General features: G+C 38.1%; 1 protein-coding gene across 1 annotated transcript in view; it reads right to left on the bottom strand.

Moving 5' to 3' along the window:
* tafa5b (TAFA chemokine like family member 5b) overlaps positions 1 to 13,813 on the bottom strand; it is a 32,249-nt gene extending 18,436 nt beyond the window's left edge. The window contains exon 1 of the mRNA XM_017699309.2: positions 12,900 to 13,813. Within this exon, the coding sequence (XP_017554798.1) occupies positions 12,900 to 12,990 (91 nt within the window). The 5' untranslated portion in view covers positions 12,991 to 13,813. The remainder of the gene's footprint in view (positions 1 to 12,899) is intronic.
* Between the last annotated feature and the right edge of the window lie 4,664 nt (positions 13,814 to 18,477).

Genomic DNA, 18,477 nt, shown 5'->3' on the forward strand with positions numbered 1-18,477 from the left:
TTAAATTATGAAAATAAAACGGTCTGTAGGATCAAATTTTCACATTTGAGCAGGTAAGATAAACATGATTCATCACAAATAACTTCTTACCTGTGATTAATTACACCAATTGCATAAATAATTTTACAGCTCTATTTTATATCAGTTTTATATACAGTAGTTTATGTAGTTTTTTCTATAACTATATTGTCACGATTGGCCCCTCCCAGTCCTGTCCATGTGTTCGTGTTTTGGTTTAGCCCATGTGCATTTGTTTTGGTTTAGCCCCCTTGTTTCATGACTCCACCCCTGATTGTCTCCACCTGTTTTCCACCTGTCCCTCATTTTCCCTGTGTATTTAAGCCCTGTGTTTGCCCCTTGTGATGGCTGGTCTTTGTTGGTTGTGTTGTTTGTACTAGTCTTTGTATTGTTCTGCTTGTTGGATTCTGGTGTCTGTCATGTCTGTCCCCCAATCAATCCGTGTTGGATCTCTGACCCTGGACTGTCTCGACTATGACCCTGGATTTGCCTATAATAAATCATGCTTATCTCAGCACGTGTGTCCACCTCCTTGCTCCCCGTTACATATATACGCAAGCCAAGAAACATTCAGGAAACTTTATTTTTGAGAATGTACTGAAAATGTTAAAAAAGCACTAATACACATTGAAATAATTTCATAATTATACACTGACAGTGAACTGCAAGTTAAATGAAGATATAACCTTGTATAACCTATGAAGATATAACCTAACTCATTCTAGTGCTTACTGTTCAGATTAGAACTACATAAATAGGTATTTTACTGTGATTGCACTGCAGGGAGGCTGATTTTCATCCTTTATAGTAAATGTTAGACCTAAATGACCCACTGCAGGGTCTACCATTTACTTTAAAAGGTGAAAAGCATACATCAAATTAGAAACAATACAGTTTAATTAGGTTTAACACACTCTCATTAACACCATAAAATCCCAGGCTTATTGCATACTAACGCTTACACTGTTAGAAATAAAGGTTCTGTGCAGGTACATTTTTCGTTTATCATAGTACAAACAATGTAAATGTTCCATCAAAGGTACAACAGTGATCTTAAGGTTCCAGTTGCGAACCTTAAGTGAGTTTTTTCCAAGTGAAAAGTATGTATTTGTACTTTTTCATAACTGAATGTTTTAAAACAGAACAATATAAAAAGCCTGGAGAGGAGACGAGGTGTGTGTGTGTGCAGTCAATACATCTTAGAAAATATGATTTCAATGGATTATGGTACAGTTATATTCCCTGACTAAAGGTACTGAGACATACCCTTGAGGGTTCCACCCCAGTGACAAGAGGGGTACTGTCCCAGTGACAGTTTACTACCTTTATTTCTAAGAGTGTACTAATCAGTAGCTACAGGGACATCAGTGCAAACTGATTGAGCTATTTATAAGTTATAAGCATGTTATAGAACTTCAGGCCTGCTAGTTGGCCCTGGCCATTCAAGGGTTTTAAACTCATCTAATCACTGGTGCTGTGTTTAGATTGTTTATACATTTTTGGCAAGACATTATAGATCAATTTGCCCATTTTGTAAAGGGTTGTTGGTATAATTTTTAATGTATTTTTGACACTTTTCTGCTGAACAAGCACATCACTGCCATTATTCAAATCTGTCCTCATTAACCTGCACATGTAGTAACAGCAATTTACCTATAAGCCCTTCAGATTTCATTGCAGTTTGCTGAATGTGGTCTTACAGCACTTAATAGCAACGCGTCAGCAAATATTTGATGTACAAGGATGTAGTGCAGATGTTTGACAATCAAAACAATCCAGCATAAGTTAAAGCAAATGGCTTCAAGCAGAAGGCAATCTTCTGAGTCCAGCTGGCACATGGATTATCCAGCTTGTCAAAATAAAAAGGATGTACAAAAGCATTAAATGCATGTTAACTCCTCTGTATTTTTCATTCCATGTTCTTGGAGTGTATGCAGTTTTGCAGTATGTCTATAAATCAGGCTTATAATGAAAAAACAGGTTTTGATGTGTTGAGAATAAACTAAAAGTAGATGTTACTACTCAGGCCATCTTTTAGGTAAAAGCATGGGGTGAAAAAGTGTTTCAGAAATGATCTGACTGGATCTTTAATTAGCTTGATACAATGTATCCACACTAATGGCATTCAGACTTGACAGTGTTTTTATGTTTTCATTTCAGTGAAAGACTCCTGCTGTGAGATGTACAGTCCTCATGATCACAACCTACAGCGTTGTTCTGCGTTTAGAATTATTTGTTGCGTTTCTCTCACACACACACACATACACACGCACACAGACACAGCCACACACACACACACACACAGACACAGCGACACACACACACACACACACACACAGCCACACACACACACACACACACACACACACACACACACACAGACACAGCCACACACACACACACACACATACACACGCACACAGACACACACACACACACACACACACACACACGCGCACACACACAGACACAGCCACACACACACAGACACAGCCACACACACACAGACACACACACACACAAAATCCCCTGAAGATAGCAGAAATGGACTTTACTCCAGCATGTGTGTCACTCATCATTTCTTTCATGCCAAAAAACATCTCTAATTCCTGTGAGAAATTCATGTTCAGACTTCACTCTTTTCCCGCCAACACCCTTACATCCTCCCTCCATCTTCTCTCCCTCCTCTTTCACCCCATCACTGACTCATCGAGATGCAAAGCACCCTTTATTACGCCCTGTATTTCAGGCTACATTTAAAGCAGAAGAGAAATATTGCAGGGCTTGTCAGAGCTGCCATAAAAACCTGAAAAAAGTTCTCCAGACGACCCTTGTTGCAAGCCTCTCTCATCATAAAAAGTGAAAGTACTTTCACTCCAATCTATTTCGGGCAGCTGAGTTGCTTGAGCGCTTCAGTGATTATTGGAACATTTTCAAGAGTGATTTGATTCTCTCTGTCTCTCCCCATCTCTCCCCTCCCACCAGCCATGCTCGCTCTTTTTCACTCTCCCTCCCAAAGTAACTTTCAAAGTTATTGTACTGTTCACCAAGAAACTTTCATCGTGCCCTTGGCATTGCAATATCACACTGCAGTGCTCCATGTCTATTGTATTATGAATATCAATCAATCAAAAAATCGAAAGTGATGCTATTTCTGTAAATGGTTTATGAGCACTGATGTAAAACAGGGAGAGGAAGTGTTAGATCAATGGCCCCCAACTCAAGTCCTGCAGTAGCCCTGCTCTGCATATTTTCCTTGCCTGATCCAAAAAATTCACTAATTAACAAGCCCTTCCTGAGCTGACATGGGTATGTTATGGAAAGCAATGTTCAGGACCCGGATTAGGAGTTAGATGGAGCAAGAGAATTTCTTTAAACTACAATGAGCTCAATAGACACTGCAAGACAAAATAGGATGAAAAAATATACATAGATTAATGATACAGCATGGTTTATAATAATGGGGAATTAAAAATAATAAAGTACCATTATTAAAAAGAATTTTTGAAAATCCTTAGGTAAGGTTTAAGAATAAAGGTGTCAAAAAGGGTTCTTCAGAGCAATGCTACACATTTGCAAAAAATAGTCATAATTATATAGTACCAAGAAAAATGTTTTTATGATATATGACATGTAATAATAGTGGAAATACATGTAATAATAGTGGAAATACACCGTCATTTTATTGCTCCTTAAAGAGAAGTTATGCATTCAAATGGTTAAGTCAAATCGTTATGTGAGTTGTCACAGATCTACAGTCATAGGCAAAAGTTTGGGCACCCCTGGTCAAATTACATTTTATTGGTTTTCTATGTGAAAATAAATGAACACATCCTCTACAGACACACACTTACATATGACATTTCTCTGTTCATTTTAGTGCACAATTTCTATTTATTTGCTTATTTCAGCATATTAATTTAAATAAATAAATGAAGAAATCAATGGGGACAAACAAACAAACAAATAAATAAATAATGATGGCACTTCAATATTCAATGTTTTATGCTTTTTGTTTTTTGGGGTTTTTTTGGCATTAAAATGTACATACATTAGTTCTCTGTAGATGATGGGTTAACTTACTTTCACCTAGAAAATCAAAAAAGCATGTTATTTGACTTCTGTATTTCTGTCGGCACCCATCACATATTCTCAGCGAAAATTGTACTTCTCCAGGTAAAAACACTGTCACTAGTGTGGAACCTTAAATGATATATCTTTGGTACTTTAAGTCAGGGAACATAATTGTACCATATTCCATTAAAGTTACATTTTTAAAGTTGCTTTGACTCCATATGTCCTGTCTTGAATACAGGTTTTTTTTAATACTTTAACCCCTTAAATTCCCAGTGTCGTGGGCTTATTGTTCAGTAATTATACAGACATAGGTGCAAAGTGGCTGGGCTATCCTTAGGTTATAGAAGTGTGTAATAAAATGGCCCCCTGGCCATTCAAGGGGTAAAACAGTTCAGTTATGAAAATGCACAAACATTCACCTTACCTTTGGTGAATGTAGTTTACCTTTAAAACTCCTGGATAGATGGCACTCTTTTGTCTGAGCATGTGCATAGCTAGAGAGGTGAGCCCCAATCTGGAAAAGCATTGGCATTCATTTGTAATCTCAGACTCAAACAGGACCTAATGACTGAGGCCTGCTAAACACTGGAGTGAGGGAGTGCATGGGGCTATTCATGGAGCTTCATCAGCATGCTGCCAATGGAGCATGGCCCTGTGTTGATTGAATGCAGACTTCAAGCACTCCTCCTTTGAATCCCTCGTGCATTCATTCAGCCCAGGCCTGGCCTGTGCTGTATGACAAACACAGCAGCCCCGCTCGCTTTCTTTCTCTGGTGCCCACCAGTGTTTACTCTAACCCCTTCATCCACTTAGTGCAGCATAATTTACACAAACACATTTCCAGATAATTTATAAGGAAAGGAAAACAACCTGGATTCTTTGTTGCTGAACAAAAGTCTTCAAAACTTTCACAAAATGACACTTAGCCATGCTAAGTGGCCCAATTCAAGATGGATGATACGTCATGTCTGTCTGAGTGAGTGGCCTTTGTGACAGTGAAATGTCTACTGTGTCTCAGACCTCTCAAAGTTCCCCCTCCGAAATCTCCTGCATACTTCAGTGCATGCTTCAGCCCAATGTTTTAGGGATGAAAGAGCTGCCAACCACACATCTCAGAGAGGGAGAGCGCGCTGCCTCTGCTGATCTGAAATTCAAAAGCTATCCCTTACAGCCTGTCAGAAAAGTGATGGAGTGAAAAGTGAATCTATCATCAGGGGACCAAGACTGCACTCAAGAATGCACCACCATGATATCAGCACTTCAATCCGATGACAAATCATGTAGTCAAACTTCATATGGTTTCATGAAGCTTTCAATAGTATAAACATTTTGCAGCACTTTGTTTTGGGGTTTTTTGACCACTGACACATAAAATGTTACATGTTTACTACAAACCATAGTTGACCAAGATGGCAAGAAATTAACAGTGTCCATTTTGTGTAATAACACCTCCAAATCCTTTGGGATTTAAACCTTATCTGTGTTACATAACAAGCATGTAAAATGTTTTCTGCCAGTAAAAGGTAAATTTTTGCTAAAAAAAAAAAAAAATGGTGCAAAATGAGCAAAGATCTGGCCAGGGCATCAACAGAATCTTTTAATCACCCTCGTCTTTCCTGGGTTTTTCTCCCTGTTCTGTGGGGACCGGTGGGATTAGTTGAGGATGGAAATGAAGATGCCAGCTGCTCTCTGGAGTGTGCTGCGCTCATCAGCCAGTCACTGCGCTGGTGCTAAGCCAGTTTGGCAAAGCATCTCTGTCTCAGCCAGGTCTTCAAGCAATGAATCTTCCCGCATGGTAAAACCTTAAATGCTAAACAAATCTCTTTCTAAAACTTTTAAATTAGTTCAATTAGGATTAATCACTTAATATTTCTGAACTCATTATTTTCATCAAGCTCATTTTAAAATGCTAGGTTTGATAAAATGGTGCTGCCAAGTGGTGCAGTTGACTATGAAGGTGGCATCCTATCATTGTGGCCAAACCTTGATTCCCAGCAATGTCCCAAGCACCCACAATTGGAGGTTCAACAGACATCTGATTTAACTTTTTAACTTACTATTTAATTAATAATTACTTTTCTCTTGGCGCTTTCCTGGAACTGTATTAAAGTAACATACTGCATGCATGTGGTGTATGGATGGCTTTACATGAGCACTACATAACGTGGTGTTTGACTACAAATGAGAAAACAATCACACCTTGGCTGACAGCTCTAGTGCAGCAGAGAAGACCTGAACAGCAAGGGGAAACTTAATTTTAGGGATAAAATAAGGTATAATTAAGGAAGATGTGATAAATTGAAGAAACAAATGTAGCAAAGAAACAAATGTTGCTGTAATTGAAAATTGAATAGGTCTTAACCTCAGCATCCTGGGGGCTGTAGATTCTGGTTTGTAATAAAGGCCATTTAGGATCTTCAGCTGCTTTAGTAGATTACTATATAGGATAAGAGCTTGCTTATGTCTTGAAAAGACTGGAAAAACCATCATCCTATGATATAAACTACTGTTGCATAAATCATCTTACACGTGAAATCTGCAGTGCCTAAATATTCTGTATAAGAAATCATTTTTCCTGAAACCAGTTGAATTGATTGACTGCTATCTGCAGGATTTACAGTGACGATTTGACCTTTTGAAAGTATGAATCTTTCTGACATTTCTTTCTCGCTGTTTATAGTCCATTAATTCTGCTTCTGCATACAAGAAAAACTAACAAATGAACAATTTAATAATTCTGCAAATAATCTAGACTCATGTTGTATGTAACTGATCAGAGCCCATTTCAAGTGTCAAAGTCCTATTGACTATATAAATTTTATATAGTTTATATACAGACTGTTTATATAGAATGCATTACACTTTTACTTGGCTGTTTGCAAAAACAAATAATGCACTCAACTTATAAGCCATTTATGTCAGTTATTTAACCCCTTAAAATCCCAGGCTTATTAGATACTAAGGCTTATTATTCAGTAACTACAGAGCAAACTGGCTGAGGTATTCTTAGGTTATAGAGTGTGTAATAAAACTTTAACTGCCCTGTGGTTTAAGGAGTTACATGATGACTGAGAGGAGTTGTGAACTGAAGCTTGTATACTTCCATTTATTAATAGTGGAATGTAAGGCATATTCTTGCATTTATTAATAGTGGAATGTAAGGCATATTCTTGCATTTATTAATAGTGCAATGTATGGCATATTCTTGCATTTATTTTATAATGCTGCCTGGAATATTGTGTTTACGGTTCTCATTCAGGTCTTACACCAAGTGTCTTAAATCAAGTCCTACTCGCCATAACTAATTTTGATTGCACCTTTTTTTGCTGATTATTGTTAAAATAACTTTTCTATTGCTCATATCAACCAGACACTAATAATTTCCCTGAATACATATGTTTATATGTGCCTTCTTCCTGATGCGTTGCTACTTTGATGTTGTTGTTGTTTTTATGTGTAATTGTCCTGCTACATATTAGAAGTTAGGCACGTGTATTTAATTAATCAAGTAGATATATGGCTCCTTAATTTCTGATGAAAAATCAGATGATGTGTGAAACCTGAAAAAAACACCTGAAGAAAATAAAACATACAATATCTTTAGTATTTACTAAAGTATTAAATATAGTATTAAAAGGATTAGTTCCACACTGGGAATTATAAAAGTGAAGTAAGTGCTGTGTTAATAAAGGCTTTTTATACCTCCTCAAAGATGGAGAGTCTTGTTTTTTTGTATTATTTGAGATGAACATGGTTTACTTTAACTTAATTTTTACTCCCACTGTGAAATATTTTTTTGAATCTGTATCACTCTGACCCACTGAGCACTGGTCATTTCATATTTTATCATCTGCACCTTCTACCTTTTTTGAACAGTAAAGTCTACTTAAACCTTCCCTCAACTTCAAAGCTGTAATTTTATTAGAAAATTAGACTTTGCCTAATTTGCTTAATAGCCAACCATCCTCTGTTTATTATTGCTTAAAATATGGCTATATCCAGGATATCTACATTATTTGACAGCATTTTTGTTGTTGTTACTGTAGTAAAAGCTGGCAGTTGCCATTATTTCTTATAGTGGACTGTACTGATGGAGCCTGAAGGCATTAAAAAGAGAAATCACTGTCACTGTAATAACTGGGGCTTGTGCTCCAGATTTACAGTCTATTGTAATATGTTATTTAAAGGCTATACAGATATTTCATGACAGATGCATTAGCAATAAATGTATTTAAACATGTAAACCTTAATATTTACCCTAATATTTACAGCTTTGAGTGTTTATGAGCAGTTTATGTAAGTATTCAAAAGAGGACATTATACTGACGTAAGTGGCAATATGAATGAAAAGACCCCTCTCCCATGTTATTGGTAGACTGTTTAATGTGATGAAGCTTTTCTTGCCATATGACTGATGACTCCAGTTAGGTAGTTATATCATTGCAAACGACAAAGAGGAACACACATGTAAAGTGTGTTTTTTATAATTTTCTACAATTTAAATGTTTTAAAAATGATATGTTTATGTTATTTTTTGCAATGCCTACCTGTTAAGAAGTATGTTTATATGGTTCATGAAGGAATTTGATGCCCTTCTACTAAAGTGGTGTACATTTATTACACTGGTATGAAGTATGATTGCCAATAAATGTTGAGGTTATAAGATATACGCCTATTTAACAATCAGCCATATTAGTCCTGTGAATGATTTTGATGTCCTCAAACTAAAAACCGAACACTTTTTTTTTCTTTTTTAACACTTTCATTTAAAACATTCACTAGTCAGAATTGGTAAAAAAGCAAAAGCCAACAAATGTGATGACATGAGCTTATTTTTTAACAACATTAAAGAATACATGAAAATAATTGCAGCTCCAGGCACATCCTCAACCACATTACTAACCATTACAGAAAGGGTGGGGTCAATTCTTTTCGCACATATTTGTCCAATATGTCTGTACAATGGCCCATAATTATTGAACTTCTCAAAGTAAGAATGTTGCTGTGTGGCTCAGATTACAGCTGTTATACAACACTGAATAAACTTACATGAACTGATGAATCCTGATCTTAGATCATTGTGCTTGCTTGGAAATTCTTAATAAATATGGAGCAATGGCATTTACTTTTTATTTTGATATCTTCTGTTCAGAAATACTCAAGTATTGCTTTTTAAATATACCACTAAATCCTTCTGTTTGTTTTAGAATTTCGCCATGTAGATATCATTCACATTAAATTTTACCAAATTGATTTCTAAGTGTAAGGATAAGATTTAGACTTAAACATAGATTTAAATCAACTATGAAATATTTATAAACTAAAATAGTTTTTACAGCTACTGTGACACCAAAAGATATACATACAGTATACATGCAAAAATCCAACGTACCTAATGGCAGTTTAGGTAAATCAATTCCAAAAGTCAACAAAAGTGACATCTATTGTCCCACCATACCAGTATATCATCATATGTGGCCGTTGCTAGGCAGTTTTAGAAGTGCTTTAGTGTTATATTATAATAAATGTTAATAATTAATAATTATTTATTATAATAAATGTCTCTTCAAAGAAACATAAGCCTGCTGAAGGTGAAGACAGGATTATGGCTAAAAGTTCACTAGATGCACCTTATTCAAAATCTATAATATACAGAGTGAAACAGTAAATAGTTACAAAGTGAAGATACCCACCTACAACTTTTATCATGGTCAGTATAGCTAGCTTTTGGGATTTTACTTGGTTGCTTCTTAGCTGATTTTGAGTTAATCTGATGTAAAAGGGTTTAGCCAAGCACTAACAATAGATAGCTAGCTGTCAAAGAATTTAGAATAGAATTCACAAAAATTTGTCACTGTGTTTGCACACTGTGAAATTAGACCTCTGCATATAACCCATCCGTGTAATGAAACACCCACATACATGCATGCTAGTGTACACACACACTAGGGAGCAGTGAGCACACTTGCCCGGAGCAGTGGGCAGCCCTATCCACGGCACCTCGGGAGCAATTGGGGGTTAGGTGCCTTGCTCAAGGACACTTCAGCAACCTTCCGGCCACAGTGCTGGTTCCCTAACCTCCAGCCCACGACTGCCCCCAAATTTTCCCCATTTACAGAAAATGAGCAACATAGATGACAATAACATTATTGACAGCTCTTTATATTCTTTGTTTTTATATTTCTTCTCAGTATTCACAAACAATGATACCAGTTGTAGTCATATACTGTTCATGGTGAGTTAATGTCAGTTTAAAGGTCATATATTGTTGATCATAATGTAATTTTATATCCCTCAATTTTTATATCTTACATAATCAAATATTGTTTGATTCACCTCACATTATTTCCTTGAATTCTTTTAAATCTGAGTGTATTAGGAAGGAAGGGAAAGAAGGAGAGAAAGAAGCTGAAGGAGACAAACAGGACTGATGGAGGTTAGTGATCAAGAAGAAAGCGAGGGAGAGTTGTTCAAGTTTTTAGTTAAAATTAATGCTGAATTTAACTGACAAAATATAATATGTATCACTATGAGCATGCACTTCTGTCACCTAGTTTATTAAACATGCCTACAGAGCAAACCACACTCTTCCTGATGGCACCAACTGCTGAGACTGAAGTCATCTATATCTATCTGTGTGTTTGAATAATATTTTTTAAAACTAAGAGATAGCATTGCTTGACTTCAGTGCTTTTGCTTGATCTGTGCTTGTTGTAAGCAGACTGATAGTGTTTATGTCATATTAGCTTTATGCTTAATACAAACCACAAGCAGACACATCTGCTAAGTGTCAACATGACCAAAAAGCCACTTTGCATAAATTTTCTGGCTGTTGCCACTCTAAATGTTAAACATTTTGGGGCCTTTAAAAAATTCTCATGGAGGATCATGCCCCCAGACCTAGAACAGGCTTAGCCTCCTTCCATGAACATCTGGTGACATCCCTGCATGTGACTAAAAAAGCAGTCAATCGGTTACAATCGAAAAAAAATTACTGAACAAATGAAACATCTTTAATGCGCTAAAATGATTTCACAAAAAAGACAGGACTTTTAAAAAATGTGAGCCAAACAAGCCCACCAGCTTCCCCACCCAGCATCACCCAGCATGAGCAAAATGAAAAGTGTTTTGGCAGATACCAACTATCAGTCTGCCAGAGCTCTCCGTTTGTGTCCTCTGACTTTATGAAAAGCAAAGCCATGCATTCTCCAATTATCTTCAATAAAAGCCCTGTTACTGTGGCAACCAAGCCAATGTGTGTTGTTGTTTTTTTTTTAACCATGGAAGTAAGCCAGTGCAGACCTGTAAGCTTACTTATGCCTCTTGAGCAATTACCTTCAGTGGCTTTTCCATAGCCCACCTGATCCCTGTTATATGCAACATGCAAAAGGCTTTTCAATATAAATCTTGAGGCCATTAAAGTTTACAGAGCAGTCATTATGATGATAGGGGCGATTTGCGGTCAGCTGTTTCTGCCACGCAGTGCTCATGAGGCTGGATGGAACGAAAATCAGTGAAAGCCCTACTAATAGAAAATGAACCCACACAGAGGAGAATCTTTCACAAACCTACTGTTAGATAATAACTTTGAGTCATCACTTTTGAGCTGAACATATCTGAAGTCTATGATCTCATAAGATGCCTTACATTACTATTCTACCATTATACAGGGAAGCATATGTGTAATGGTCAGTGTAACGTGTATTGATTACCTGCAATCATGCTGTCTTTGCTCTACTGCACTTTTCTTTGCGATGATTTCAAGCTCACTTGAGCTTCTTACGTTCAATAGTCCTTCAAACAATCTTACCAGGGAAATCTTTGATGTAGAACTTGTATCAATATATGTGTGCTATTCAAAGGACGGTCAGAGGGAGGATTTAAGGCAGTCTTTTAGACATTGCATTGTCAGGGTGTGCACAAACAGCAAAGCCAACACAGACTTACCTAAGACAAGCAATATATATTCAAACCTGTTGACATTTACCCTTCGTCTAGACCTCCCTACCCCATCTAGATACAGCAATGTTGCTGCTTGTCCCTCCTTTCTTTCACAAGCCTTACACTAAGTGCACTGTTCTGCTATGACAACTGAGTAACATTAAATTATTAACAGAGATTATTTATATTGCAGCACTACGTTCAATGCAATTTCAGTACAATTTAGCAACCCTCAGAAGAAAACGGCCACGCAGCAGAATGCTGAAGTCAAACTGGGTATAAATGAATTCCACACTACACTGTTGGAAATTAAGGTGCTGTGCAGGTACATTTTTTGTTCATCAAGGTACAAAGAATGTAAATGTACCCTCAAAGGTACAACAGTGGTTTTAAGGTTGTGTACCTTGAATATGTTTTTCCCAAGTGAAAAGTACATATTTGGACATTTTCATAACCTAATGTTTTAAAACAGAGCAATAAAATAAAAGGCCTAGAGACAAGACAGGGTGTGTGGAGTCAATACATCATAGAAAATATAATCTCAATGGATTATTCATACAATTATGTTCCCTGTATATAGGTACTGACATGCACCCTTGAAGGTACCACCCCATTGGCATGAGGGGTACTGCCCCAGTGATAGCTTCATACCATTATTTCTGAGAGCCTATGAATATAAAATCAGCAATAGGGATTTTGCTGTAGGATTTAAATTCAGGTTATAGGAGGAAAAGTGTCCAGTCTGACCCTGATTTATTCATTACTTAAAGGTTAATGACAATGGCTTATATTGCTAAGCCATGCTCAGTATTTTGTGTGTTCAACCCAGACTGTAAACAGAGGCAGGTTCACACAGACTTTACCTTCTCGTAGAAAATGTGCCTGAAACAACGCCAGAAGGGAAAGGGCAGCAGCTGCTGCTGCGAGCGCCCACGCCACCCGGACAGGCTGCATGTCCACTCGTTCACTTGGCGCCCATCACTCCAGACCCGAGGCGAAAAAAACGAGGAACAGAAAAAGGACAAAGAGGACACAACTCCACTTACGTTGAGAACCTACTGGACAGGACGGACACAATCTGCGCTCGAAAACTTTACCGTCTCTCAAACGTTCCGAGCAGCTGCTGAATGTTTAACGTGATGATCGCACAAAGTTACAAGCGCTGCAGCGAAGAGACCAGAGTCCGACGTCGGGCAAGAGCAAGAGCGAGTCGCTGCATCATATTCACACGAGCCTCTGTGGAGGTACCTGTTCCATCAGCTCTGACCGCAGCGCTCATCAGACAGAGGATAAAAAGTTACAGATGCGCGTAGTCCAGCCGAGAGAGAGAGAGAGAGAGAGAGGGCGAGAGAGAGAGAGAGAGAGAGAGGGCGAGAGAGAGAGAGAGAGGGCGAGAGAGAGAGAGAGAGAGGGCGAGAGAGAGAGAGAGAGAGAGAGAGAGAGAGAGAGAGAGAAAGAGCAGCTCCGCTTCGTTATCAGGGTGAAGATGAGGACGCGTCTGTTTACTCGCCCGCTCGGTCTGACTGTCTCGGAGAAACGCAGCACGCACTCCTCTCGAGCGCTGAAGCCGTGCCTGACTTTATCAGACCCATGAACCGGCTCAGCGCTCCGACGGCGCTCATCCTCGATCTTCGGAATCCTTTGAGGGCGGACGCCGCTTAGACGCCACGGAGAGAGCCGTGTGTGTGTGCGCGCTGTGACAGGGCTCTGTGCTCTGTGCGCGCTCAGGCTCCTGCGAGCTCCAGCGTCTCCTGCGCGTGAGGTGCAGCAGCAGCTCTCCTCGAAAACCCCGCAGGCTGTCAGTTTCATACCCTGCCCCGTGGGTTACGTCATCAGCACCTAAAACGCCCTCCGAAATGCGTAGCGTTGAGCTCACTGAATGTCATTTCTTACTGCTTTAATGTATCGTTACTGTGCGTGAATTTTACTGTAATTTAATATACGTCTTTATTTAAATGTCCGGGGTCGTCGAGAGGAAAGCTCTCCTCTGTTTATGGTTTGTTTTTCTTTTGTCAAGTAATGAGCATTTTCACCAACATTAACTGACTCTATATTGTGTCACAAGTCTCTCTCTCTCTCTCTCTCTCTCTCTCTCTCTCTCTCTCTCTGTCTGTCTGTCTGTCTGTCTCTCTCTCTCTCTCTCTCTCTCTCTCTCCTCTTTCTTTCTCTCCCTCTATCTGTTCTATCTATTCCCCCGAGATTTTCTCCAACCCAGCTCACAGATTACCGACCTTCAAGGTTGAAATGTGTTTGAAATAATGACAGTTGTTGTTTCAACATTAAAAAAGTTGAAAAAAACTTTTAATGTTAAACGGTTGTTAGCAAAATACTAATAAATCATTGCGAAATTTTAACTGAATCAACATAATGTAGATATTCAAACATGATAAATATGATCATTTGTATGATTATTTTAATAGGTTTTATATATTTTGATCATAAGACAACTTTAAAAAATCAAAATATATATGTTAAAAATAGAAAACAACAACAACAATAACAGTAACTAGAAAGTCAAGTTTGTAAGGAAACTTGGCCTGTCGCTCATGGTAACAGCATGAAAACTATGTTAACTTACAATCAATACCCCTATTGAGGCCCCCGAGTCCACTTGTATTGAGGAAGCCTGAGTGTGTCTGCACTGGGTGAGTGAACAATGTTTAACTGCAGGAAAAGCTTCTCAATAAGTGTTATACAATGCATATATGTCAAGCTCAAGTTAGTTTCTTACCCACCAGCTTCTCATTTGAGTTTTCAGTTCCACCTTAAATGATACTGCAGTTACACTGAGGTGCCTTAAATGTAGAATGAATTTCAAAAGTTGACAAATACGAAGTCAACACCAGCTCACCTCAATAAATGCCTTAATTTGACTCAATAAATGCATCAGTTTAAATCAGTAAATATTCCTTGATCAAAAAATTACCTCTAACATTTGCTTGGAGATGATTACTGAGCAGTTAATGTGCAGCACAGCGATGTTATAATTAGCCCTTGGAGCTGCTGATCACATCTCACTGGCTGATCTAACGCGTCCCAAACCACACACTTCTGTACTTCACTTACGACACTAATGAGTTATTTTTTACACTGTTTAGGTTGCTAGTGTGCAATTTGGAAGATCAATTCTTCACTTCTGAATTTTGTATTGCAGTGGAAGGTCACTCTTTTGTACAATCGTAATAAATATTGCATGTTGTATTTGAGGATTTCTTCAAACTAACGATCTTTACTTTGTTGTGTTCCGACTAGAATTGTGAAAATAAAAGTGGTGATAATATGGAGAACATAAGAACTGATATAGAGTCTCTTGTCTTGATGAAGACAGAATCCAAGCGCATAGAGGAGGCTTCAGGATCACATAAGGCATCTGAACCACCTGCTGGTAATTAAGAGGATGGACAGACACAAAGAAAGAGAGCAGGCAGAAAAGATAAGAAAAGCTGCTGAGGCACTGGAGAAAGAACATCTAGAAGCCCAGATGAAGAAATGCATCCAGCAGCTTTTAGAGCTGAATGAGCAGCTTCAGCTCCTAATGAAAGAGGAAGAGACAGAGAAGATGAGAAAGATGTGGGAAGCAGAAAAGAAAGAGGTGGAGAAGATCTGGAATTATTGGATGAGATCCACTCCAAAAATCTGGAGGTGAATGTCAAGTACAAGTTTGTTATGAAGCAGATGATAAAGGAGCTGGAGCTTGAGCTGATAAGGGGTCCAGTAGCTGCGATTAAGGAGAATGAGGACAGGATCCTCAGATTCCTCTTGTGGTCATTCAGAAACAAAAGCTGATGCAGTAGCTGCAAAATCGCATGAGCAGAATCCCAAGTGAGAACATGAGTAAGGAAGAAAGACAAGAATGAGAAGAAGATCCAAAAGAAGAACGCAAAGAAGCTCAAAATGCAAAAGAAGGCCGAGGAGAAAAGGAAAAGGAGGCCTTGAAGGATGCAAGAGTGAAGTGCAAAGAGAAGATAAGCTTCTGAAAAACACATTGGTGTTGTAAAGGGAGAGATTGCAGAATCAGAATATGTGTTTTGCTTAAAACATCAATGAACAACACTAATAAACACATCTCTTTATGTTTGTCAAAGTGATAATAGGCCAATGATACTAAATAACAAATAACTATAAACAGAAGAAACAGAATCCTAAAAAAACAGTAACATGTTATCTGGTTACTTTTTCCTTTTTATTTATTTTCTTTCAATATTTATTTCATGCTTTTGATGTGCAGAAGTTTTGTTGGAAAGAAAGCAACAAAACCTCACTTGGCCAGGGGCACACAAACTTTTGATATGAGTGTATGCGTACTGATGTGTTTTGGGTTTGGGAGATTGCAGGAATAGTCAGATGTAGGGCTACAACTATTGAATATTTTACATTAAAAAATGTATCTTAATAATTTTCAATCAAATATTATCTTGACTATTCAGATATTCCCTAGCATAAAGAAAAGGTCACTTTACTGACTGAGTAGACAAATGTTTCAAGCTTCCAAATAAGAACATGAAATTTGAGCATGTGAAGTCAAGTGAATGGTGCTGGAGTGTCCCAACATCACAAACCATTCAGGCTTTGTGATGTGTGGGGTTGTTTGTTTGCTGGCTAGCAAGCTTGTGGCTTCACATCATAGGCCAGATTTGATGCTTCACTCACACGAGTTTAGAAGATAAAGCAGAAATATTTAGAGGGAGAGACATCGAGTGAGCAGTGCTTGAGACAGTTAAAACTTAAAGGGGAACTCCCTTAAAAAAATCTGTAGAATTAAATGGTTGCGTTGTTGACAGTCGTTCAGAGTGATTTGTTGCAAAATGCCCTGTTCTAGAGAAACCTAGCTATTCAGAAATGTTCAAAGTGGAGGTGATAGTGGAGACATCTGAAGAATTTAATGCCTCTGAAAACACATGTATAGGTTAATGGGTGGTTTTGAGTAGCAACTAAAATGGCTATGTTTGTGTGGCGGACAAGGTGACCCCTGGTTCCTATCATCACCACCATAAAGAGTTGGTACATTTCCCTACAATTAAGCATTTCATATCAAACCACTGAATGACTCCACAACCACATGTTGACATCTCATGGAGTGAATTATTCAGGATTTTTTTTAAATTCTGCTTTATAAGTTATTGTAACTCAGCTATAACTTACTTACATAGGTTAATTTCTATCCTATGGTTGTATAAATGGAAGTTTGAGCATCCACCTTATGAGAATATTAATTTGTGTATAGTAAGCACACTAAAAACATTTATGGTTAGTACAAGAAATTACTGCATCACTGACTAGAGGTCAGCCTGAATCATGTTTCTGTAATCTTATTTCACTCTGTCTCATGATTGGCACATGATTTTCAGTGTCACTGCATTGCTGAGAATGATCCATCACCCAATATTTAATACTTACTTTGTGGGGGACTACAGTCTGTAATTGTAGAAACTACAAAATGCCCCTATATAAGTGGACCTGATTAAATAGAAAACGATATATATATATATATATATATATATATATATATATATAGGCCACTTTAACATATATATATATATACTCTCTGTCCTCAAAATTTTACATTTTATATATATAAATTCACTGCTACAAGACTTAATGAATGACAGAAACCAGCTCAAGTACGGTGCCATTAAAAAGTGCTGCACACTCTTACACAGTAGTGGGTCCATCAAATTCAAGCTCCGACACTTCACTAATGACTAAAAGGCTTCTATGTGCTTGATTGTCCTCTGTAACCAAAGTACTCACTGATGTGATCTCCATAGTACTAACACATTCAGTTCCTCACTTTAAAAGTAACTGAAATGTCCATATTCAAATCAAGCAATAATGTTGTTGTTAGCATTCTGTGGTAGCATTATATTATACACTGCTCAAAAAAATAAAGGGAACACTTAAACAACACAATATAACTCCAAGTAAATCAAACTTCTGTGAAATCAAACTGTCCACTTAGGAAGCAACACTGATTGACAATCAATTTCACATGCTGTTGTGCAAATGGAATAGACAACAGGTGGAAATTATTGGCAAATAGCAAGACACACTCAATAATGGAATGGTTCTGCAGGTGGGGACCACAGACCACTTCTCAGTACCTTTCTGCTTTCAGGCTGATGTTTTGGTCACTTTTGAATGTTGGTGGTGCTTTCACACTCGTGGTAGCATGAGACAGACTCTACAACCCACACAAGTGGCTCAGGTAGTGCAGCTCATCCAGGATGGCACATCAATGCAAGCTGTGGCAAGAAGGTTTGCTGTGTCTGTCAGCGTAGTGTCCAGAGGTTGGAGGCGCTACCAGGGGACAGGCCAGTACACCAGGAGACGAGGAGGAGGCCATAGGCGGGCAACAACCCAGCAGCAGGACCGCTACCTCCGCCACTTTAATTTTATGTGTGACTCCAAATCCAGGCCTCCATTGGTTAATAAATTTGATTT

This window comes from Pygocentrus nattereri, chromosome 11 (genome assembly GCF_015220715.1).
Source record: "Pygocentrus nattereri isolate fPygNat1 chromosome 11, fPygNat1.pri, whole genome shotgun sequence".
Classification (NCBI taxonomy): Eukaryota; Metazoa; Chordata; class Actinopteri; order Characiformes; family Serrasalmidae; genus Pygocentrus; species Pygocentrus nattereri.